We start from the raw sequence: 27,001 nt of genomic DNA, 5'->3' as shown, positions 1-27,001 counted from the left end.
ACCATTTTATTCTTTTTTATTACAATTTAGTTAACAGTCAACTTAACATAACTAAACAAAATCATTTCCACGAGTCAATTAAATAAAATGTATAGTTAACAATATTACAAGATATACATCCCTCTTTTTTTCTCTTTGATAATTCACAGAGGCCTTAAGTCGTTTGTTCACTATTAAAATATGAAAATGGCAATTCCAACTAAGGAAAATCATTTCAATGCATGCTATGTAAATAAAATTTATCTTAATTAAAAAAAACATGTTTTCCTATATATACGTATATGTTATATATTAACTTTTTTTCATAAAATAGCATTTACACTACCAACAAAAAAATCAATTGTGTAAGTTACATGTACTACCATTCTCAGTATTTTTATCGACAATAAAACCATGAATATGATATGAGGAAAAACTAAACCCAAAACATTGACCCTCTTCTATATATTCATTATATAATAAAATTCAAACAAATACACTTTATGTAAGGCTTTTAGGCAGTTTGATCCAAAGATTGTTGTTTCTACGCTGTACATGTATGTGTAACTAAAGCTCTTTCTTTGTTCACTATATAATTCATCTCTTGATTTCTACATGTAAAGAAGGAAAGACAAGTTTCCAAAATAACCTTTTCATTGAAACTTGAATGACATAATCTTTGAAACTAAAGTGGAGAATATATATATGCACTCCACACACATAACCACACACATACACACTCCACACACATAACTGCACACATACACACTCCACACACACACAACCACACACATATACACAACCACACCAGACAATATATATAAAATGCAGGACGAGTGGTCTGCAATTAAACAAAATATTTATTTAACAAAAATTTTAATAATGGAATCCAGAATATGCGCCAGCTTCTGTGGAAAAATGGAATGTATTCAAAATAAAATACAATTAGTGAAAAAAAGGAATGCTTGAATTAAATAAGTACAAAAATAAATATTAAAGTCACAAGCTCTGTAAATGTGACATTATTGTACACTAATAGAAGGTTCCACAACCATGCTCTAGTAAGGGTAGTGCTTAACTACATGTATACTGGCAAAACTTCAGCACAAATCAAAGCCCTTCCATAAAATCTTTGTATTTAGTTGAACTTTATATAATTGTGTGCAGCTCTTGATACTTTTGGTGCAAGAAAAGTAAAAAAAGGTTTGCATATAAGTGCAAGAATCAAGAGTATTGTTTTAAATGGAGATATTAAAGGTCACCTTATGAAACACTCGCAAAATACTTCAACAGAATAAAACACGTTCTAGTGAGATTTGAATTCCTCTTTGAGTCAATTACATTGTATCACATTAGTACATATATAAACATAATCAAATTGGATAATTTAAAAAAAAAAATCATGCTTACAATAAGAACACAAAACTTGAGTAAGGATTCAGTTCACAAAATGAGACTACCCAGTAGTTCATCACAGTATAAATGTCTCTGAAGATGGTCAACTCTGTAAATGTTCACTATGCTCTTAACTTCTTTTGCATTTTTATTCCAAAATAATTTTGTCAGGCTTGTTTACAGAACTAACATTTCTTATACCCTGGTCCAAGGGCAATACTACGTAGATGATCTCTTAGTCTCAATATTATGTAAGGAATATATCATTGAGAAGAGATAAGTACGTGATCTGTTCCAAGTTTTATGGTCACCAGACATTGGTCAAAAATTTATGATCACAGACAAGTAAGTTGGAATGAAGTCCTATCTTCACCAGACTTGACACTTTATCTGGGGATTCATTGGAGTATTAGGGGCACACTGGAATGCTCGTGCAAAGTCCCCAGAATTGGACACAACACCAATTGTTCTGAAAAGCAAAAGGATCTGTCATTAAAATTAATAACCAAAGTCTTTAGACACAGATTTAGGTAATTTTTAATAAAAATATCAAAATTCATGTTAAGAGTCATTAATTTTCCAATACATAGTTATGTGTCTTTTTTTCAATTTAAAAATCTCTAAGCTTAAGATTGTCCAAACATTCATAAGGAATGTGACACAAATAAAGATATCAAAATTTTTTTAACAATGAAAAGGTATATACACTGTACTTTGTATCAAGATTTTTTTATCAATGAAAAGGTATATATACTGTACTTTGCTGGAAATAAATCAAAGATGAAAATATGCATAATCTAATAAATCTAAATCCTTTGTCCCAGACCATGAAATCACTCAATTACATAAACACACATAAACACATATTTTCCTTTAAATTACTTCATACAGGAATACATTTATTTAAGTGGTGTTTGGGTGTTATTTCATTTCTAACAGGACGGATTGAATTCTGACCTGAACTTGCTGATGGTGTGTTCGTCTGTTAGAATGGCCTGCTTTGTGTACTGGGGAGTGTAATAGGAACACCAGAGCTGTGAAAATATTATACATCCATCACAAAGATATGAAAATTAAATAATTGTCAAAAAATATATATATTTCAGCAAGTCCGGAAGGAAATCAAACTTTGCTTATGATCTTCTTTATTCTTGCAATTTAAAATTTTTTCACAAATAAATGAATAAAGCAAAAGCAATAAAATGAAATCATCTGATAAGAGAGAGTATACATTGAAAACGATTATGATATTTTGTTTAATATTCAAAAACTATCACAATAAACATAATTTGAATATTTCAATAATATTTAAAGTAACATGTTGCCTAAGGCAGTCAAACTGTCACTCCACCGTTGAAGAATAAGCATCCATTAACTCATTATATATAGTTACCTGCCCAAATCCAACAAAGAACAGTTGTTCTTGGGTCAAGGTCAGTCCAGGAAGGTCCTTGACCTCATTTGAGTCTTTTGATTTGACCCAGTGTCTGTAGGCCATGTATGCTGTCTTAAGGCCTCCATTATCAGCAATATTCTCCCCCAAAACACGCTCTCCTTTCAGCTAAAATTGATAAGCAAGAATTAAACAAAGGTAATCAAGAGATATTCAGAACAAATTCTAAAACAAAATTACTCTGGAATCATTTTTATTCGTGGGGGTAAATGTACGTGGGTTGCCAAATTTTTCCTGCTTTCTGGGGTTGTAATGTCGTTGGTGGAAAGATCAGGATAATTTAAATAAATATTTTAAACAATTCTTTTTTATACGTTCATGGGGATATAAATTCATGGGCAAGGGTTAGAGCCACAAGCATTCGTCCCCCACGTACAATGATGATTTCACAGTAATGTAAAATAAATTTATTCATAAAATATATGAATATTTGAAAGGGATCTTGTGTGAACATTTTTTAAAATATTTGGCAGCATGTGCAATTATTATTTTCACAAATATAGAAGATATTGAAGATTGATGAGAAAGAAAACTTTCAGGATTTGCTACAAAAATTTCAAAGATCAATGCACAGACATCTAAGTCATTTATGGGTCTAAAATATTTGTACATGTATAATACTACAAATGTCCACCATCTCATTCCATTAATTCCCATTTCTCAAGTTTTGTAGAGATAAAGCACTTACATGAGTATTTTCTGCAGTGTAGTTTGAGTATTGTCTAACCATACAGGAAGTCTTGCTTTGAAAGCTGGTTGCTGATTGGTCAGTCCACCAGTTGTTAAGGTTACCATATTTGTCATAGTGCCGACCTAGAAAAATGTCCAACATTATGTTAGGAGTCAAACCTATATATTGATACCATCTTCAATTATAAATAAATTAAGTATTACAAAGTGATTTCAAAATATATAAATACATGTATCAACAAACTCTAAAGTTTTGTCCGTTTTAAAATAATAAAGATTAATACCACTAGGCATTTCAATTACATCATCTCCATCAACCATTTTTGCCGCTGCATGTATCAACAATATTTCTCATTTTGACAATTTGTTTATATTATCCTAACAAATATAGTTTACTCCAAAACAAAACAATAAAATAAAACTGTTCATCACCTTTGTTATCAAATCCATGAGTCATTTCATGACCTATGATCATCCCTGTTGTTCCAAAATTAAAAGACCTACAATAAAATGTACATAGCATTATATACATATCATCATATGAATTGTTTCAATCCCATTTTATGTGCATGTTATTCTTCCATTATATCTTATTTGTTCTAAAAGAGGATGTTTTATCAATCAGAACTTTAAAGAATGCTGAAAACCTGCTAAAACCAAGGTTTGTTCAATTTCATTCTATGTCTGCTTCCACAGACACTTTGAATGAACTGTAATTAGCATTTCAAAAAGATGTTACACTGACATTGTCAAGCCAAGCTTTCTTTTTGCTGAGATGTTGGGTAAAAAATGTTTCACATTGGAATTAAAGTCATTCATTATCAAAACTGTGAACATTTTTAGGGCGAAAGTTTTACATATTCATGAACATCTCCTTGTTGTATTAAATACCGATTGCTGTGAACCAGTCTTTTACTTATTCTATTGTTTTTGTTTAAAATGAACTGGTAACGTTGGCCTAGCCCCCCCCCCCCCCCCCCCCCAAAAAAAAAATAGCATCTTTTCACAAGTAATTTATAAACAAGTTGTCATGAATAAAATTTTGTTTACTTTACACTATGATTTAATTACACAGAAAATAATTACACAGAAAATAAGGGGGTGAAGAATGATCTCTGTAGTATCATTTTTTATTCAACTGTCAAACCTACCATTATTTTCTAGCATGTTTGTGTCAATGATGTTTAAAAAAATGGGTATCACAGTTGGAATAAGAAATGCTGAATAACTGTAAACAGGTCATGATTTCACTTACATGGGAAATGAGGGGGTGAAGAACGGTCTCTGTAGTATGCCAGCAGGGAACACTATCTGGTTGTTGGATTGTGAGTAGTAGGCATTGGTCTCTACCGGCATCATGTGCCACCTGTAAACCAAATCGTCTCAGTAATTCTTACAGGCACCAAGAACATGACCCAGTTACATGTATAACACAGTAGAGGCTCAAATTAGTTTAATCTGAACAGAGTTCTCAAAGGAAAATAGCAATTGGTCGCGAACGACATTCTGTGCCACCTGTACATCAAATAATAACTCTTAAATGCATTCATTTCATTCAAATAAACAACAAGCATTACATTAATAAACCAAACTTGATTAATATTCTTCAAGAGAAATAGCAGCATTTACTTTCACAGGTAATTTTTTTTTTTAACAAAAATAAGAAAATTTGTTATTGCCAACCTTTCATGGAAATAATCTCTCAGTTTGAAACAGTAGATGAATCGAATATCTTTTTTCAGAAAGATCACTTCTTTTAAGACTTTTACAAAAGCTTACAAAATAGTATGACAAAATAGTATAAAAAAAAGATTACAATAAACATATTACTGTGGAATCATAAGAATTTTGTGGAATTCATGGGTAGCCCTCCCCCACAAATATACGTCCTCCACAAAAACAAATTTTGAAAGAGTTATTATTCTTACTGAAACTGAAAACCGACCCATCCACCAAATCAGATCCATATGAATAAGCAAAAAACTCACAATCCATTAAAATTGGCCCCAATGAATTAAAATGATTCCTCAGTATACAATAAATCTCTTACTCTTGTCTATCAGGAACAGTCCCCAACTTGTTGTGGTTCCTCAACACAGACTCTCTTCTGATGTTCAGATGACTCACCAGGAACTCCCCAGTCACAAGGGTCACCTGCCACATGAAGTCAAATAAAGATTTGAGTTTGGGTTTTAATATCATCTAAAAATTATTCCATATAGCTGACAAAAGGTCTTTTCATCCAGGGCAAGTTTCTGACTAATTGGTTACAAGTACATAAAACATGCATCAAAACAATTATCTAAAACTCGAAACTTCAATTTACCAAAAACAAAGTGCATCCTTGAAAAACCCAGTAACACCATCCAAGTACAAACAGAGAACAACAACTTAACATATAAATCATAATCATTTCAACCAATTTTTTAAGCATGTATTTAAATTCCATTGTATCTATTATGATGCAATGAAATGTTCAACAATCAACCCATCAGGATGTTCTTGATACCACGTTCCAATGCTGGATACATACAATTTATAGTGCATCTGCAATATAATAAAGCTAATAATATAGCATTAAGCTCTCACATTTTCATAGTATTTATCCAGCTGAACAGAGTCCAGGATCCAGTCCGGATAGCCAATCATCTGGACAATTTTCCGGACCTTCTCTATGGCAGTTTCCCTGGTTTTGTCATCCATCCATGACACAAGGGGAATTCCCTTGATAAATGCATCCTCTATCTCCTTCACTATATCTAATACCTTAAGAGAAATAAATGAATAAAAATGTAAAGAGATCTTTTTCTAATTACAACACATCTATAAGTCTGTGAAACATTTAAGTCAAACCAAGTTATCAAAATCTGGATAGATTTGAAATTATAAGTGATGCTGAGGCTTATATATAACAAAACAGTATTTAGTCTGATATGTTGGGCTTACAAGTTCGATTCCCGCAGGGGCTTTTGTAGTTACTAACTGAATTGAATTTTTTTAAACATACATTTTTTTTATCCCCAAACTGAAAATATTCAGCTTATTTGACATAAGTGCAGTTTATTTATCATTTAATATTCCTTTCAGAATCACATAATTTAATGTTAATATGAATTATTTTTTCCAGGTGTGTTATTCCACTTTTACTTTTTTCACTCATTGAATTCTTATCTTAGGGGTGTACAAAACTAAATGTACCAAAGTTATTTGTAAGCTCAGTAGATTTTAATTGTAAAAAAATACACAAGTACAAATTGAGATACATGTAAAAACTACATTAACTTACAAATAAATGCATATATATAAAAAATAAATGGTAAATCCAAATCTCTTTTAAATAATGTATAACCAAATTCAACAACATACAGTACAATATAAATCATTATAAAGTATGCTTACCTTGGATCTACTCTCTTTGGCAAAATGGTTAATCACATAGAGGGCACTGCTGGCGTATCCAAACGCACTGTTGACCTTGCTGACACAGCGTTGCCACCGCGGGTCTACCGACGCGATGCCACTCTCAACCTTACTTAGAAGAAAGCTGGCCTCGATAAACTTGGAAGGGAAGTAACCCACTTGGGCATTGATTGCATTCCACACAATGTAGTTGGCAAGCACTCTACACAAATAGAACAGATTGTTATAATGCATATAGAGATTGTAAGACAAGGATTTCTTTCGGAGTGCTGTTTTGGGTTTTGGGGTTTGAATTTTAATTACTTGCTCTTTGTTGAGTAAAAACTGAGATTTTATTTCTTTAAATATTAGCAGGTTTCTTCAGTTTAAGTTATTATTAAAAAATTTTTTTTTTATTCATGTTTGGGTGTTGGATGTTGGTTTTCATTTTCAAATATTTGAATCAAAATTAAAGTGACTTATTGCTATGTAAAGACAGAAACTTTAAATTCCTTAACTATTTTAGCAAGTTTTTTTCATTTCTGGAAATATTCTCTCAAATTTTGTAATGAGTTCTTTTCAAGTTTTAATTACTATAAACTCACTGTCTACACAATACATGTATCTTGCAAATAAGAAGTTTGCAAGAAAAAATCTTGTCCTATATAAAATTTCAGGTTTTCTAACTCAATCACATTTTTAAGGCTTGAAGCAACATGTATTATTATGCAAAAACATTTGTAATTTGTCTATTGATTTCAGAGGTTCTGTTGTACTTATTTCACCTTTTTGAGGTTTTATTCAGCACCCCTCCGAGCTCCCTGAAGTACTTGGGCGTGTACACAAGAATAGAGGTGTCCCCCAGATCTCGACCAAACACCTGTCTCAGGTATTGCCTCAGGTCCAACTTCTACAAATTAAGGTTGGCGAAAAATAAACAGTTATTAATTTATACTGGCTTAATTTAGTTTTTTTTAAATGTTCATTGAGGCAATTATTACAATACTGTAGAATCATCAGAATTTTGGGATGGCTTAAGGATTTGGTGACTAACACCCCCCCCCCCCCCCCCCCCTTATCAAAAAATTAACCTCTCTGAGATTTATAAACAGTCTCTATTTCCATATTTCAAATACTGATCATTGAAAACAATTCCCCCATACACAAATTTAATTAACTTCACCATATTTTGTGCAAAGAGGGCACCTGTCACAATAAGACGTTACACTTACTGCTGATCCAATCAGGTCTTGGAGTTCAGACACCTTCATCTTATGATACGTCTTTGCAGGATCCAGCAACTCCTCTTGAGGGACATGGATCTATGATATACAGATGCATGATATAAATAAGAGGAAAATATTTATCAATATATCCACACACATTGGCATTTCACAGCATACATTTTCATTCCATCTTGAATTCATCCACATGCAGTTGGTTTTTTTAAGAGAGATAATTTGAGACATTGGATTTTTCCTAGTCTAAAATTTACCTGCTGACAATAAGGACAAAAGGGCAAAAATAAAATTTGGACAATTTAATCCATGTCAACAGTATTGTGTCAGATGCTAAATTTCCAATAAGTATTGGTCCTATACAGAATTTAAATTAAAAAATATATTCAAGAGAATTTAACAGAAATTTCATAATTTAGTCATTATTGGCATTTACATGTACAACATGATTTCTCTATTTTCTTTCTCTTTGTATCTGATTTTCTCAACTTTCAATTTTTCTCTCTATCATACTCTTTGGGTTTTTATTTTCTCTCTCTCTCTCTCTCTCTCTCTCTCTCTCTCTCTCTCTCACATTACCTGTGCCAGCTGAGATTCTAGGTTGTAGATATCAGACATCCCTGACCATACTGTGGAGTTATCTCCCCCTAACAACTCTCCTATTTTGCCCCCAAACTCAATTAAGCCGTTCTTTATCTTCTTGTAATTGGAATGGTTACTGAAATATTCCTCCCGAGAAGCCAGGGACAGACCACTCTGTTCAAACTGAAAAAAAAACAAATCATTCAGAAAATCAGTATCTAAAACAGACAGAAACTACCATGGTAACTCTAATATATGATTAACATTTAAATACTGACTAGACACAACCTTATAAAAAGCAGACCTTAACCAAACCCAGATTTCCCTTTCCTTGTCTGCAAGGGGTGGGAATAAGGTCGGCTAGGGCAGATTCTACACAAACCAAATGCGAAATTCTTGCTAACCTTGGTCATATATATTGTAGAAGGAGACCCAAAAGTCAAATGTACAGTTTGTTCATTTAAACAGACCTTGCTCACTTAACAGCATGCCAACCAATCAAACATGCCAATTTGCAGCTCTGTTATAAAAGGACTGAGTAAACACAATATAGACTTTGGGTTTACTTTTGATGTCTGTTTTGGTGTAAGGTTGAGGCCTGGCAGTACTAAATCAACCAAACTTCATGAACATGTGTTTTTGTAATTTTACTGACCGCTATGATGTACCGACTGCTGTTCTTGTCGTCCACGGAGACACTCATACTAAACAGTGCTGAGAACCCATTGAGGTGATTGGCTGTGAGGGCCTGGAGGAAATCCCACGATGCCTCAGTCCAGGTCAAGCCATGGGCCGAGGTCAAAGGCCAAGAATGAAGGTCTTTGATAAACTAAAACGAAAAAGGTGCCTTGGAAATCAAAGTACTGAGCATAAGGTTCTTTATAAAGTTAACATTAGTATAAATCGATGTTTTGTTTATGTAATAACTTAACCTACACAAGTATATCAATTTTACTATTCTACTTATTTTCAATTGGAGTGCCAAAATGGTCAGTTTTAATGCATAGATTATTCCTGTAAACATTGCATAAGCCACGTTTCTTTGGAATCCAAAATCAGCGCTACTGTACAGTGGATTTTCTTTCTCTTTGTATGAATTTTTCTGCTCACCCTTTTTATAACTGTGTTTACTAGTACTCAATGTATCCTCCCAATGTTCATACCTGGATTAAAATCTTACTGTCTACCGTTTTATAAACACACCTTTATAATTGGATCCACTCCCTGTTTCTCTACAGTGTCTTCATCCATACATGTATGGTAATACATTATTGCTTTCTCTACAGCACTGGACTGGTTTTTCTTTATCATTGCATTGCTCTTCTCCAAAATCTGCCAAAATAGACCAAATATCTTTATTAACCAAAAATCATACAGAAACTTTCTATTTTTCATATTAAAGACAAGCTCCATCATTCATATTTAACTTTTCTGCCAGTGAAAAATAACACTGATGTTTATAAAATTTTAATATGTTACATTAGCATTCTATCATCCACTTTTCAGGTTTTAATAGTGCAATAAATTTTTATGAGTAATTTATGAATTATCATCTTGATCATACTCAAGAAAGATAAGATATAAGTAATTAAAATCATATGTAGAAAATTTTATGTTAACATTTTCTTTTTTAACAATTTTTCCACAATGTTGTCAACACACAATGTACTATAGATATGTATCAAAGAATAAAACAATTTTAAAGTAGAATAATACAAACAGCTCTGATTTTCTGTTTGTTCTGATCATCAATCTCTGAGAAGATGTTGTAATGGGATCGTGAGGATGGGATCTTGGTCGTCTTCATCCAGTTCCCGCAGGTGTAGCGGTAGAAATCCTGACAGGGGTCCACGGTCCGATCCATCTTACCAAGAATGTAAGCACTGGCCTGTACACACTCTGGACTGTAACATACCTGTAAAAAAAGTTTACGGGATAGGATCTGTAATTGTAATTGTAATCACTTACAGCATACAATGTGTTAATATGTAATTGTAATCAACATACAGTCTTGTGGTGTTATCAACATTTACAGCTTGGGATCTGCCTTTGTCATCTGGATTTTTCATTGTTACTGTCCCTAAAACTTTCTACTTTCCCACTTGAACATTGAGTGAATGGTGAGTGCACGCTAAGCAAATGGTGAGCACACTCTGAGCGCACCCTGAATGGAATTTGGCAAGCGCTTATGAAAAAAAAACTTTGAGCAAATGCAGAGCACAAAGCGAAAAGTGAACACACGTCGAACAATATGTGATTGCTATGTGAAAGCAAGATGAATGATTCATTCAGAATTCCTCGTAAGTTATCCTTACATTGTGTTTTGTCAGTAACCAAGTAAAAATAAAAAAAATTAACTACATATCAGCCTAAATATAATATCAGCTGATTAATGAACGCTGAGCGAAGGGTGAGTGCAAGGTGAACACTTTGTGGATGCACAGTGAGCGCCTTTTGAATGATGAGTGCAAACAGCAAAGTGGAGAACACAAGTGAAGGCACAGTGAATGCATTGTGAGCTCATGGTGAACGCACTGTGAGTGTACTGTAATTGCACAGTAAATGCACAGAGAAAAATGGGAAAGTAGAAGGTTTCAGAGATGGTATATATTGATATATTGAAGTTAATCTGGCACCATAATTTAAAGCATAAAAAACATTAAGGAAGCTACCATTTGGAACTACCAAGCAACCAAAGGAACATCACCCCCCCCCCCCCCCCAGCACACACACACACGAAAATATGTGCTTCTACAGTATGTTTTCATTGTATGGAGCCCTTACCTGATCAGTTGCTGACTTTTGGAAGTACTGCCATACAATAACCCCGGCTAACACCGCAATGATGACCACAGCCAGGGCCAGCAATAGGATGAAGGACTTCTGTAGGATCCTCTGCTGTCCACTCTGTCTCTTCTTCACTGTGTCTGTAATCATAGTCATAGGGAGTCAGTTAGTTAAAAGAAAAATATACACGGTATGTAAGTATATGTGTGTTTTGTGTATGCATGTAGAATCAATGAAGGACTTTCGTTCAGAAAATGCTGCTGACATATCTGCCTCTTTCTCCTTGTGTCTATTAAAAATCACAAGGGGAGTAAAGTTGGTAGAAAAAAAAAATGTGTGTAAGTGTACATGCATTTTCATTGGTGCAAGACTGATTGGGGGGGGGGGGGGGTCTGTGTGAGTTTGATAGATTTGGTGGGCAAGAGTGTGGGGGGGGAGGTTGGGTATAGGGTGGTACAGGTAAGGGCGTATTTTCAGTAGTGTGAAGACCTCCTACAAAAACCGCTAGAGGTGGTGGTTATTGGGAGACAATAAGGACCTAGTCTGGAGGATATTTTATTTTAGAATATGTGTACCTTTAGTGGCACTTCTTATCAAAATATATATACAGATTTTTGTGACAAAAAATTACTTCAATCTCAGGTTTTCATCAATGCTAGGGTTTAAAATTTTCCAGTACATTTAAAACACTTTTAATGCTGTACAGTACATTAAAAGTGTTCATAATGTATTCTCATCTTCAATTTTCAGATTTTTTTTAAAACCAATTTTGTCTATTTAAAAGATTACATTTTTGTTCAAGGGTAGATATGTTTATAAGACCAAAAAATATTACATCTCCCGTTAACACAAACTGTGCAAGATAAAGAAAACGGATACATGACGTATGTGAATACGATTGCTTGTAAGGTAAATGTATAGACAAGGTAACAGCTTGTGTAAACATGGCTTGATGCAGTACACAGGGTTGATATAAATATATAGATATTCTGAGACTCAATTACTGAAAAGAAAATACAAGTTCCTAAATACATCTATACAAACAGTCCAGATCAATATCTAAATTAGATATTAAAATACATGTAGTATCCATCGGCAACTTTTACATTTACCTGTACATCTAAATTTTTTGGCATAGAAAGTTAAAACACAAAGTTATTTTCATTGAAAAACTGTTAAACATAGTTACCAAAAATCCTATTCAGACAAACCAAAATAATTTCAGACAATAATACAATTTTGTTTGTAATTTACTGAATTCCTCGAACGTGATTACTGTGAAAATATCTGCTTCATTCATGCACTTCATGAATTAATGTAAAAGTACATTTTGCCAAAAGGTAAAATCACGCAGTAGACAATCACCATTTTTTTTTTTTTAAATCTACAGACTAACAAGATCGTATTAGAGTTACTACCCTCCAGTTATCAGCTGAGGATTGTGGGTAGAACCTGACACTGTCCGCCTATACAGTGTTAAACACACAGACCTGGAGGGGTCAAATCCAATCTGTTTGTTGCAGCGCTCCAAAACACTGCTTTGACAATTGTGATAATTATTGCATGCAGTATAGTCTACAATATGATACATAGACAGATTTTCTCCACTGTCAGACTTTAAATCTAACCAATCCTGAACGGGGGGAAACACATCAGACGCACATCAAAGAAATGCTCGGAAATGAACAACTGAGCGTAATTATATTTGAAAACATTTTTTTTTATTTTTAATGTGTTGCAATAAAATTGAATCCAATATTCATTTTTCTTGTACTTTCATTCATTGGAACAATTTTTTTAGTGCACGATTATAAAAAAAAAAAAATCACATTTCTCTATGGTTATTTAGTACAAAATGAATCATTTATTAAACTAAATAAACTGTTATTTCTTTAGTATATCAGTTTGATTTCCAAATTCAAATGCATTAATTGTATTAAAATCATTTCCTGGGAAAAACTAGGTCAGTCTTTCACCAAAAATATATATTTTTATCTACCAATCCTTTAAAATTCCAAATCCATAATTATGATCATTAATCAAATCAAATTCTTAAAACTCAATCCCAGATCATCTTTAATACAATTAAAGATTCCATCTATGATCTTCATATTATGATCCATTATAAACTCAATTTCTCTCAGCTTTACTACTGTTTTTACTCAATTGATCCTATCAACTAAATACTGTCCATCAATTTCTGATTGTTAATTCCATCTCTTCCCATCCTTAATCTAAACAAATATATCAAATCCCATCTCTACCTAACACTTAATATATATTCAATCCATATACCTACATTTGTATGTTCCAAAATCGCATTTTACTTTAAATAAAATCCTCTTTTCCATCTACCTATTGATCCAAAATCCCACATCTACCTATTGATCCAAAATCCCACATCTGCCTATTGATTCACAATCCCACATCTACCTATTGATCCAAAATCCCACATCTACCTATTGATCCAAAATCCCACATCAACCTATTGATCCAAAATCTCACATCAACCTATTGATCCAAAATCCCACATCTACCTATATTGATCCACAATCCCACATCTCCCTTTTGATCCAAAATCCCACATCTACCTATTGATCCACAATCTCACATCTACTTATTGATCCACAATCTCACATCTACCTATTGATCTGCAACCTCACATCTACCTATTGATCTACAATCTCACATCTACCTATTGATCCACAATCTCACATTTACCTATTGATCCACAATCTCACATCTACTTATTGATCCACAATCCAACATCTACCTATTGATCCACAATCCCACATCTACCTATTGATTCAAAATCGCACATCTACCTATTGATCCACAATCCCACATATACCTATTGATCTTATACTTCCTCAACCAACCCATTTCTATTTAATCCTATACAATTATTTCAACTCATCCTAAATCCAATCTTTATAAATCAAATCTACACCCTACTGAATCCTAACTCCCAACTAATCCAAACTTTATCCCAAAGATTCCTAAGTTTTTTTTATTTATATACAAGTTGTTACCATCCTTAGAATCACTATCCGATTTATCCCAAAGAAGATTCTCCAAAGTCTCTTATTTATTATATACATGCACAAGTTGTTACCATCCTCGGAATCACTATCCGAGTGGCGGTTCTCAAGGCTCCGATATCGGTAACCCTCCGCAATCATCCTGTTACGTGCTTTCTCCAGGTCGGATTTATCTATGCTTTCTACAATTTTTGATTTCTCTGAGTCGCTCATCTTTCCTGGTCAAAGTTATCTCCCTTAAAAGAGTTGGTTTTTATTTGATGAAGCATGGTTTTGTCAGCTGGAAAAAAAAGATTGAGATGATTAAAAACTTAATCACCAATACTAATTAAACTATACAACTAATGTATATATCAATGATATAATATATTACATACTTAAATGTTTTCAAAGCAGTTTTTTTTAATTTTATTTAATCATAATAAAACGTGTGATACATGAAAATTTGCAAAATGCAAACATTTTTTAAATCAATTTAAATGACCTAGCTTAAACTCATCAAATGATATTTTTGATGGAATAAAAACCCACATATTTTCAACAAGATAAACAAAAATCAATTTTATTTACCCGAGAGTTAATACAAAATATATATTTTATTTTGAAACCATGAGTCACATCACACTTCATGTGTAGTATGTTAATAAAAAAAAAAACAAATTGCTTGGCCTGGCTCCTCAATGCATGTTGTGTATGAATGCATGTACCTACACAGCTGGTTGCATTCAATGAGCAAGACAAAGGAATGAGGTCTCAGATTTCTAGATGTTCATTATAATCTATTTTTTTTTTTATTTTTTAACAATGCATAAATTGATGAGAGAGGACAATAAACTATGGAGGAGAAGTTTAAGCATTTTTGAACATCAGTTTAGATATAATTTTGAATTTCTTAGTAAATTCTGATAAGATTTTGTCAAGGTATTGATAAAATAATAGAATTCATGTTGTTCTTACCAAACTTTCACAGACATAAGTGTCCATTATATCATATCAACTTTATTTAATTTCAATTTTACAGACATATAATTATCTGCTCCATCATTACATTTGTCACTTAATAGTATAGTCTCAGATATTTAATGATATGACACACAAACTGTCACTGATAAATGATGGAGGCCGGTCCATATGGGAGCTAAGGTGCAGAACACGGATGTGGGATTATAAAAATTAACAGACCCGGATTTGAAATAATTAATTCTCATTAAATATTTTCACCATAGTCTGTCACTGTCCATGTGCATAAACCCTAAGGTTCCTTAAAAAATTAGTTTCATGATCTGCAAATTGTTAAATATTAATTAAAATGTTAAATGTGGCCATGAAATTTGTAAGCAAAAGACTCAGAATCTGACTCTGCATTTGATGAATTTGAAATTCTTTGTGGTTACAAAATACGAAAATTTTTTAGGACTCCTGCCAGGAGTCTCCTGGAGTTCTCTTTAGATTGAAATATTTCACTTAATTATGAAGCATTTTTCCTCACATCTCTGACAATGAATATTGAAGGACAATGACATACTGTAAAATAACTTTTATTTGCAAGCAAAAAAATTTAGCTAGGCTCGTGAGAGCCTCATCATTGAACATATTTCTCGCCATGAGCCAGCCCTTGTTGTATAGTTGTAACATTATTAAACAACACAGCTCTGGATAAGGCTTACTCGTAAAAATTAGTTGTTGCGAACTAGTTTAATTATCTCATGTAAATAGCAAAATAATAATGTCTTCGTAAATAAATGTTGGTTTAGTACAGATTACATGCTGTACGCTCAAAAGAGACAGGACCTTGATTCACTCATATTGATAGATTTGAGTGACCATCATCTAGAAGATTCAACACTAAACTACAAATTTAACTGCAAATTTATTGATAATGTGTTTGCCTCACCAAGCCCCTCATCAATAAACAGTGTAACAGTGAAAAACAAAATATGCCTCGGTACCATATTGCCTAATTCATGCCTGTAATTTATATACGGAAAATGACAGGTAACTTCATTTCTATCATATATGAGGATTTCTAATAATATATATACTAAATTTGTTAGATTTTGATTAAAAATCGAGAATAAACAGCTAGGGGACACAAAAATTCATAATATCCAGTAACTGCAAAGGACCAATGCATTTATACATATACCCTGGATAATTTATAAGAACATTAGCTTTCAAACACTGTATGCATTTTCTTACCCGTTTGTCAAAGAAAACATATATCATTATGGTGGAAATATAACATTATGTACACGTACATACAGTTACAATGTAAATTTCTGAATGTACGGCATTCTAAGTTCTTTAATTTTCATGTCAAAAAAGAGTCTTAAAAGAACTTTAATTGCAAGGTATCAGCTGATGTTATAAAAAATCTAGGTGCTTAGGTACACATCAACTTTTACATTTATAAGTTCTGCAAGTTTTAAAGTTCATTTTACCAAACTTATTCTTACTGTTTGACAATCTATACTTACATGTACTATAAATACTCGAATTATTAATGAACTCCCCACACACGTATATACACAAGCCGAACAAAATGTCTGCTCTCACAGCTTATATATCAGAAACACGTACAGTCCCCAAAAACTGTTTACATTTAACAACAGTATGTGTGTTCATTGAACCAGAAACTTTGGGTTCACCAAACCGTGACACATCAAGCCCCCCTATATCACTCTCTGTTTAATGAAAAAAAATTGCCACTGAGGCTATGCAATACACAAAATAAGTGTGTACATATATATTCAATTTCTGTTACCTGATGGCAACAGGTGATAGAGTTGATATTGCTGATGGTTCAATATCAATGATGTCCCACCTGTTGAATTATACCTGAGAGAGGTGTTTTTTTTACCTTGATCATGGGAAACATATGTGATAGGTTGATGGTAATTTGTTTTACACTGCAGCTCTCAAATTGTCATTTGATTCATGTAACAGAGGTTCTCAATTTTGTTTGAACTATAAGTTTTTATCAATTCATTTGTTTATGGAGGGAGAAGGAGAATTGGGAGTTAGTTCTTAAAAAAAAATCAATTAGAATTTTGAATTTGATCTTTCTCACTTAGTATAAATGTATACCGGTACATTTTTATAACATAATTAAATCATCAAGTTTGGGAGGTCACTGGTAGTTGCATTTGTAATTTCAAATAATAATATATGAATATAACAAAGTTTTTTAATTTCCGATTATTTTGGAAAATTTATTTCATTTAATATTTTTATTACCGTAATCATTATACTGTTCAGTTACACATTTTTCATTCAGAACATATTGTTAACATGCATTTACTGAGTAACATCAAATGAATGCTTTATATAGCACTCTTAATGAGAATTTTTGTCATCTAAAATAAAGTTTCATTGTCATGATTACACATGTCAGTCACATGTATTTAAGCATCATCTATTATATTAGTTCAATCAATGCTTAATTATTGTTCTGTTAATGACAGTTTCAATAATATTTTTGTTATCATATATACTATTAGGTTAATATAATGCAAATCTTTTTCATAAAAAAAACAAACTTACCAGTCATGAATTCTTAAAATTTTATCCCTTACATCTCTAGCTATCTTTCATTCTGGTTCAAGATTCACAGATTTAAAATTCCTGTCAACACTTAACTTCTGAATTCCATGCATGAATACAATTTTCTAAAATCCAATTTCATTTAGAAAGTTATTACTAAGTTATAGATCACTTTTTAAAAATCATTTCCACTTTTTGGATTCACCCTGTGTCTACTGATTCGAATAAAGTTGCCTCCCTTGTTCCGCTTTCTATTTATGACAGAGCATTCTGGGAAAGGCTCATGTTGGAGATGTTAGGCCCTGGGCAACCACTTAATTCCGCTCTCCAATATGATTTTAAATTACACCTCAACATTGAATAGCTATTTACGAGTGGCAGATAAAAATGTAATATTTTTCCCCCATAATCATCATAATGTCCACATATCATTAGAGGCTTTAAATGCTACAGATTGCTCAGTTGACGGGATTATTGGTACTAACAATAAACTTACTTTTCCAACCAATCAAAGATCAGAAAACAGAGACTGATGAATATCTAGGCTGGGGTATGGAGCAACACGTATGAATGAAATGGTTGACGGAATCGTGTGGTTAAGTGTAATTAGAGGATGATAAACCTACACATAGGTTGTATAGATCAGAGTTAATTGGTACTGGATGAGAGAGAGAGAGAATAACAAGCTTCATACTGTTTCTCTCTCTCTCTCTCTCTCTCTCTCTCTCTCTCTCTCTCTCTCTCTCTCTCTCTCTCTCTCTGACCCATTAACATTTATATCAATATTGGGCATAATTCTACCCTCCCCATCCCATCATTTCTTTTTCTTAAATACTAATATTTTTTCTCTCTCTCATAACATTTGATACTGATCTCTCTCTTGCTCTATCGCTCTCTCTCTCTCTCTCTCTCTTTTAACAAACAAGCTTTTTATGTACATGCATCTTACAAAAATAGCTAATATGCACTTATATGTTTCAATAACTAATATTTTCCAAAAAAAGATGTTGAAGAATAAGGGTTATTACAATAACCTTGAAACTTTTCTGCCTTAATAAGTTATTCTACTATCCTGTGGCTTATATAAGGGTTGAAAGGATAGCAGCAATGAGAAAGAAACATGGCAACACCTTTTATGAGGCGTGTTCAGCTTTAAGTTAGACTAATTTCCAAATAAAATTTTTCAACAAGATATGATACTTGAACTCAAACATACACAGTCCATGGTCGCCAAAAGATATAAATAAATTATGCGCATTTGAAACCTGACCCCAAATTATGAATATGAACAATATATTATCTCGATACCAAGTCATTTTTGGTTCAATTACACCGCGATTTTCATCCACTGATAAATGCTCATTTCCATATAATGAGAGAGGCGAGTGGGAAAAATAGAAGATTATCTAACCCCCGTACAAGGTCCTGTCCAAAAATGACAGCAGTAATTTACTGCACTTAATAACAGCTAACACTAATGATAATGGTTAATGATGTGATTGTCCAATTTTCATCTCCAGACCTGCATTCAAATGTCAAAGGGGAAGCACTCCCTCCCCCTTCTCAAACTTTGCAGTTATTTAATAACATTTGCTAACTTTACATAATATATATATTACCGGTATATACAAGATCATTTTATCGAATTCACTGAAAAGCAGTCTGGGTTGAATATATCTAAAAGTTGACCACTGCGGGTATTTTTCATTAAACATTTTCAAAACTGAATGAAATCACAATTTTTTTTGTGTAGATATATCTAGAATAAAAAATGGAAAATGAAAATTATTCTTACTTCTGGTTATAGCAATAATCCTATATATCTTTTTTTACTTCAATTAATATCACTATCTAAGGTTGCTTAAATTGCACATTGTACAAATCCAATAATTGTAATAGAATAGGGGATATCGATCAAATGTCCACAACTAGTCTCTAACTCACGACTTTCAGTAAATACCCCCATGCACACTCTACCGACTGAGCCTATGCTAGTACTAGATGCATTGCATTAATAAGCCTATCAACCATACACACACTATTTATTTACCATATACATATTTTTTTCTTAAATTTACAAATCTGTTAGCAAAGATTATAAGAGACTTTTAACACTAGCATTGCTTGTACTAACACTACATGTTAAATAATGCTGGAGACTAAAAATATTAAAATATGTTACTTTGTCTTACAACACTATTATTACTGTAACAACCTTCTATGTAAGCTTATCATAACAATAAAATGATCCAAAGAGTCGGATTGCGTCGGATTATGTCGGATTATGTCAAGTTGCCTGGAACGGATTGTCAGATCAATCAAGCTGATGTGACCCTTTGAATCAAGTTACTGTTACGATGATAAACACAAAATTATCATTGTTTATTGTGATGTGCGTCATCCGTTTCAGAGAAGGTAATAGAGACGTTTGTCCTGCAACTACCCCTTGCATTGACTGCATAGAGATAACCCAATAAACCAAAACTATATTCTGTCAATGCCCCAATTTAGCCTTGTGAATTTTATCCAACGTTCAATTGCATTATGACATCATCTTTCTTGCTTCATTTATGCAATGGCGATATACAGCGAAAGTAAAAAAAAAATGGTATTAGACGTAAAATGTGATATTATATTGATGTAGGTTAAACAAAATACAGGATAACTGTATTGAAATACATGTATTTATATTAAAACAGTATTTAGGCTCGGGTCGAAAATGTGTCACGTTTGCTTACCCTCGTCCAAATATAGCTTATATTTCAAGAAAGTAACCATGTATTAAATATATATAGTGTGGTGCTCCAGAAAATTGGAATACGTCTTAATTAAGGTGTACATATTGAAGGCAATTTTCACTTTGTTTAACATCACATATGCATATAGGTTCATGAGGGAAAAACCTTTACAAGTATCTCTCGGTTTGACTTGATTCAGCGTTTACTGTTAGCGCCTCCCTCCACTAAAATATTACACAGATATAGCTATTAAATTATCATAAGGTCTGTCAATGTGAAGATGATGGATATTTTTGCATTCTGTGCTTATTTTAAAGGTCACTATCGTAAACTTACATTTTCACTGCAATTCAGGATAACAGTGCATTTGTATTCAAAAAGCATCGAATAACACGGAAGAATTCTATATCAAAAGCATTCAAAACTAACAAAAACATTTAAAAGTTTCATATATCTTACACTGAGTGAGGTTGCCATGCTGTCAGATAAGGTAGTAATTAATGCTGCCATGCTGTCAATCTTAGTTGATCATGCTGACATGCTGCTTTTCCTTTTCTTCTTTCTTCTTTAAAATACCGATGATGTCATCGATGACATCACAATAGCATGGTGTGTCAAAAATGATGTCATAACAAAGACTACATTTTAGCAGAAACACTGTGTACTGCTTCAAGGCCATTTGCATGAAGCTGACTGGCATTGCTTTCAATTTTGATTCTAGGTAAATATGATTCTGTTTTTATGTAAGAGCTATTATAGTAATAAGTATGTACATGATGTATAATTTGATATTTGAAACATAATATATATGTCACTTGCAATAGAAATAATAGTATAGTAATAGTCTGTAATAGTCTGTCCCAAGTAATTGCTCCTGCCTCTTTTTTTTAAATTTTTAATTAAAATTATCATACCTGTCAATGAAGTACGATTCAAACCAATAAAATCGGAAAAATTCAAGATTTTTCAACTGAAACATCATCTGTTTATACCCGAAGAATTTCACATGACCAAAATCAAACATTGAATGGAGAATGGGAATTGTTTACATCTTTTCTCCATTCGGAAGTACTCGGGACCCCTTGCATAAATTTTAACGTTAATATCATTCAGGTATTTAATATTGTTTGCAATGAAAAATCCCCGCAAACTTTCTATTTTTAGTTATGTATTGAAACCTGAAGACAGGGGTAGAAGGGGTGTTTTAGGACTTTTTTCCTTCTATGGAATGGAAGTACATGTACTTTGGGCACATTTATGATTATCGAGATATTACACAAAAACTGGTGGAAGCAGAAACTTGGGACAAAAAAGAACATTTATATGATGCGGAAAATATTTCTAGGGGTATCCAAGGGATGTTAACTTTACACGGGGGTCCCAGACATATTTTAGTATTTAAAGTTAAAAAAGAAATTTCAAGGGGATCTGCAGAATCCACATCCCTATAAATCTGCACGTAATATCATACAAGACATGAAAATCTGTATGTTATGCACTGAATTGATCACTCAAAATCACAAATGTTCATGACAGACAACACCTGTAATATCCTGAGAGTTAAAAAATACATTAAATAAGATAGGGAAAAAATGTAAAAAAAAAAAGGAAAAAAAAAGAAAAGAAAAGAAAAAGAAAACAGGGTCTGCCGCCATAAAACGTTACAAATTCTTTAAAAAATTCTCAACTCCACTCATTTCTTGAGAAGTATTTGAGAATAAAACAGATTTGAGAATATTTATTTTGCTCAACTTTTTTATGGCGGCAACCAAGGCTAAGAATTTGAAGAGTTGAGAAAATTCTAAGACTTGAGTATATTTTTTATGGCTGCAGACCAAGGTCTGATAATACCGCAAAAGTTAAAGTTGAATTCCCCACCAAAATGACCTTGTATACTTACAAGACCTGTACTCCACATCTTCATCCCAAGATGACAGTTCATCGTCCGAATCTGTCTCAGCATTCCATACATCGCTTAATTCCTCCCTCGCCACCTGACTATTGAATGATCTAAGGGGCCGCTCCTCCTTCAAGGGCCTAAGGGGTTTCTCCTCGGCACACTTGGGCCCGCTGCCTCTCTTTGGCTTCATGACCTTTGACCTTGACTTGATCCTTCAGTCCATACCAGTGCCCCTATATTCAAAATTATGAAAGTTTTAGCATTTATAAGATTTAATGTCTCCACTTAAAGAGACTATTTTACAATTACTTTTTTTTTTAACAAACTTGTTTACTGATCGAGATATATTTCAATATTTAAAAATGGTTTGACTTCTTCACAGTTTTTTTTTTCTGCAATTCTAGTAAAAAGACAGCACATTATTACAATGCTACCAGTAAATAACAACATCATGTGAACATGTCCACATTCATAAAATATACAACATACTTACGTATTCAATTTGAAAATACACAATTAACAAAATCCAGTAAATCCTTTGATTAAATTGATTGAGATGTCTAACTAATGATTCTCAAAATATCAATTTAAGTCAGTAGATATTTCCTCCATATTGACTAGCTGTTGACTCTCGTGACCAAACAATATGGTATGTATATACAACATCAGCAATGACCAGCCCAAACTTTAGTGCTAGTGGAAAAAAATCAACCCTTACGAGTCATCATTGCACGTGGAAATAAACAAGACCTAGCTATTTGCTTTAATTACCTTGTAAAACACAGGTAGACAAGGGTCAAAAACAAGAGAACTCCACTGTTCATGGTAAAACCAGGTTTTGATTTTTTGTGATAGATAGTTCACCTGTGTTTCTTATTCAATTTTTTTAATGGGTTGTTTCATGCATTGAATTATCTTCTCCTATTTGTGTTTTGATGATGTTTAATTTATAAAATACTGAGAAATACATGCTGTATCTCAAGGTATCTTCTCTCTCTCTCTCTCTCTCTCTCTCTCTCTCTCTCTCTCTCTCTCTCTCTCTCTCTCTTGTCTCTCTCTCTGGTCTCTCTCTTGTCTCTCTCTCTCTGGTCTCTCTCTGGTCTCTCTCTCTCTCTCCACACAAACATTAATTCATTATGCATACATTGATATCAGAACACTATCAAATAAGAAATGAAAATATATTACATGCAATGTCATTTGATTAATGAGTTACTGTTTTGAATAATAATTATATTAATATTTACTGAAGAAATTCTCCTTAAAAAATGTTATAACAATATCTATAATCTAATGACATATTTCTTTTTTATCAATTATATACATGTATTCAAACATTGTAGTCAATGAATAAAATTGGAATTCAAATTTAAGCCAGATATGTACCGTACTTAATGTTGACAAGATGGAAAAGAATTATTTGAACCTATAAGTAGGCATTAATAACCAATTAATTAATTTTCTTACCTAAACAGTTCAAAGATGGGACTACTGTTTATATATAAAGTGTACAGTGTGTCTGTGAATTAAACTACCATTGATTTTACATGCAGTCGCCTGGGCAGGAGAAATTCAATCAAGCGTGACAGTTGAGAATTACATTGTGACACATACTTATTGATACTGAGGCGAGAGAGCAGACATCTGTTGCACTTTGTTTACCGTCGGCTTGTATCTATTGATGTAAAATAGCTGTGAAGAAAAAAAGTCTGCATGCAATTTTGCTGAAATGTATATCCATGGCACCAAAATAATACTGTTAGAATAAACAAGTTATGGGGATCCCATAGCTTAATGGTTACAGTAAAACTCGTTTAGTACGAACACAGATATTGCGAATTTACGGATATAGCGAAGTCATCTTGGATCCCCAGCTATGTAAATTTAATGAATTTCTTATGCGGTTATAACGAATTACGGATATAACGAAGTATTTTCTTAGGTCCCAGTGACTCCGTTATAACCGAGTTTTGCTGTATAGGCATTAGGCCAGTAACCGAAATGTCGCTGGTTCAAACCCTGCTGTGGTCACTTGATGTTGTGTGTTGTGCACTTTGACAAGGCACTTTATCTACATTTTCTCAGATAACCCAGCTGAAATTGGGTACCGGCTTATTCTGGGGGTAAACCTGCGATGGACAATAAAAATGTTTCAACTGCAAGATTAAAAGAAAAATTTGAGTATCTGTCGGTACTAACAGGAAATTTTGGCGAGTGCTCACAAACTTTCACCCTACTAAACACTATACTGTCATTATCAACATGTCATGGACAATCATTTTTATCTTTCAGAGTCCACAGGTAACTCTTCCATTCCCTACATGGATCGTACATATTGGCTGTGGTTTGCAATGATGGACTCGAGACAGAACAACATGGAAATCTCTAGTGACAGCCTCATGTGCTAACCGGCACGTAAAGGACTAAGTATCCCTACATGTGTAAAATAACACTGAATGCAACTTTATGTGCGTCACCTTCAACTTCATCTTAAAAACTGCCTGCATCTTTAATAACTCGTAATATTGTTTGTACGTCAACAAATAAAAAGAAAAAAAGCTATGTTTTGTAGACTCATACTTGACTCTGATAAACGATATCGAAGCTCATCCAAGGCTACGCCTTACTTGAAATGATTTACATGTATACACTTTTCATGACAGTAGAACGTCATAACATGGACAGCGATTTTAATTCACTAATGAAACTGTTTATATTGATGTGTTTGTGTGTCTCAGTCTCTTTGTCGTGCAGTGGGTATAGCTGCTGCATTTTGACTGACGGTTCCTGGGTTTGAATACAGCAGGGAGGGTTTTTTTTCTCAAAAGCAATATATTTTTTAATTTTTCCATATTTTTCTGCCATTTTGAAATCAAACGCTAAAATGCCATATCTTTAAAGAATACACATACAGGTATGTATAAGTTTGCAAACAACTTCCCTTTTGTTATAAATTGGTTAAAAATTAAAAAAGAAATGTTAAGCTATTAACTAACAGCAGTATATAGAGAAGCCTCAACTGTCAAATAAATTAGAATAATATAGGTGAAAATTAAATTCATTTCTTATCATTAACAAATGTAAAATTTACAGTTTTGACTTTCTAACAAAATATATATAAAATTTCAACAATTAGGCTAAAGTCTGTCCCAAGTTATTGCTTCAATCAATTTTTGATGATTTTTAATAAAAATACACATACCTGAGAAAGAAATACAATTGAAATCTATGAAAGGGAATATATTCAAGATATCTTCATTGAACAATTATCACTTTTTACTCATAAAATTTCACAGGAACGAAAGCAATTTTCTTATGGAGATTTATAATGGGAAATGTTTACATATTTTTTCCATTCAGAATACACTCGGAATACATCGCGCAATTTTTTAACGTTATTATCCGGGCTTAATAATGGCTGATGCAATGCAAAATCTCCGTAGACTTTCAATTTTGGGATGTGTATTGAAACCTGAAGCGGTAGAGGGGGCGTTTCAAAACAGATAATCTGGACATTTTTCATATTAGTGGATGAATGTAGTTTGAGCACAAAGGTATTTTCTATTATTGAAATATCAAGCAAAAAGTGGTGGCAGCAAAAACTCGGGACAGAGTATAAATCAAATTAATCAAATAAATTGAAATAATCGTGGTAATTCAATTGCATACGCAGTGCACAAATCCCTGACTGTAGACTTTTTATTGTCACATGAATACTTGTAGTTGTGTATTGAGATGAAAGGGCTTTCATACGAGGAGTTCTTTTTTCTTTAATCATATTATTGAATAAACATCATTTGTACCCAAATATATTTATAAACAGCGAATAGGAAACATGCGATCTGAGGGTATCTTAGTACAGAGTTAACTTTAACTACATTGTACATAGTGATTAAACTCAGTATCACACCTTTTAATTTGGGTATCCTTCGATTTTTTTTCGGCATTGTTCTCCCTTCACCATTTTTAAATTGAACATGAATGCTCTTGCGAAATTTCCTTTAATTTTCCGCAGATAATGTATTCATGAACAAGTTTTGTCTCCATGCTAATGTTTGCTTTGTCAGATTTTAGATCCGACCTGTTCCTAATTCTGATATATTAAAAAATGAATTGTAATTACCTGTGACATGCAGAATAATTTGCATTTCAGCCGCCAAGATTCTGCATTGTTTATCTTCTCAACTGGAATCCCGAACCCGATGTATATAATTTTGTTAATGAATTCATGATTTATTTCCATGCCTCAATAGACA

General features: G+C 32.8%; 1 protein-coding gene across 7 annotated transcripts; it reads right to left on the bottom strand.

Annotated features, from left to right (window-relative positions):
- Position 1: 1 nt before the first annotated feature.
- LOC128171757 (endothelin-converting enzyme 1-like) lies at positions 2–26,948 on the bottom strand. Of its 7 annotated transcripts, XM_052837529.1 has the most exons (19): positions 26,869–26,931; positions 24,360–24,437; positions 22,746–22,978; positions 11,521–11,663; positions 10,457–10,651; positions 9,940–10,068; positions 9,392–9,565; positions 8,734–8,919; positions 8,149–8,238; positions 7,702–7,826; positions 6,917–7,139; positions 6,107–6,283; positions 5,568–5,671; positions 4,773–4,883; positions 3,950–4,017; positions 3,516–3,640; positions 2,768–2,935; positions 2,332–2,408; positions 2–1,843 (listed from the first exon to the last, which is right to left on the bottom strand). In XM_052837529.1, the coding sequence occupies exons 3-19, from the start codon at positions 22,933–22,935 to the stop codon at positions 1,744–1,746; spliced, it is 2,385 nt and encodes a 794-aa protein (XP_052693489.1). In that variant the 5' UTR covers positions 22,936–22,978; positions 24,360–24,437; positions 26,869–26,931; the 3' UTR covers positions 2–1,743. The 7 variants fall into 7 exon arrangements, with proteins under 7 accessions (XP_052693489.1, XP_052693490.1, XP_052693491.1 ...); XM_052837530.1 differs by lacking the exon at positions 24,360–24,437 and having other exon boundaries at positions 26,869–26,948; XM_052837531.1 differs by lacking the exons at positions 24,360–24,437; positions 26,869–26,931 and adding an exon at positions 24,213–24,328.
- Positions 26,949–27,001: the final 53 nt, after the last annotated feature.

This window comes from Crassostrea angulata, chromosome 2 (assembly GCF_025612915.1).
Source record: "Crassostrea angulata isolate pt1a10 chromosome 2, ASM2561291v2, whole genome shotgun sequence".
Classification (NCBI taxonomy): domain Eukaryota; kingdom Metazoa; phylum Mollusca; class Bivalvia; order Ostreida; family Ostreidae; genus Magallana; species Magallana angulata.
Note: the sequence above shows the minus strand (reverse complement) of the source record. Positions and strands in the feature narration are given on the sequence as shown.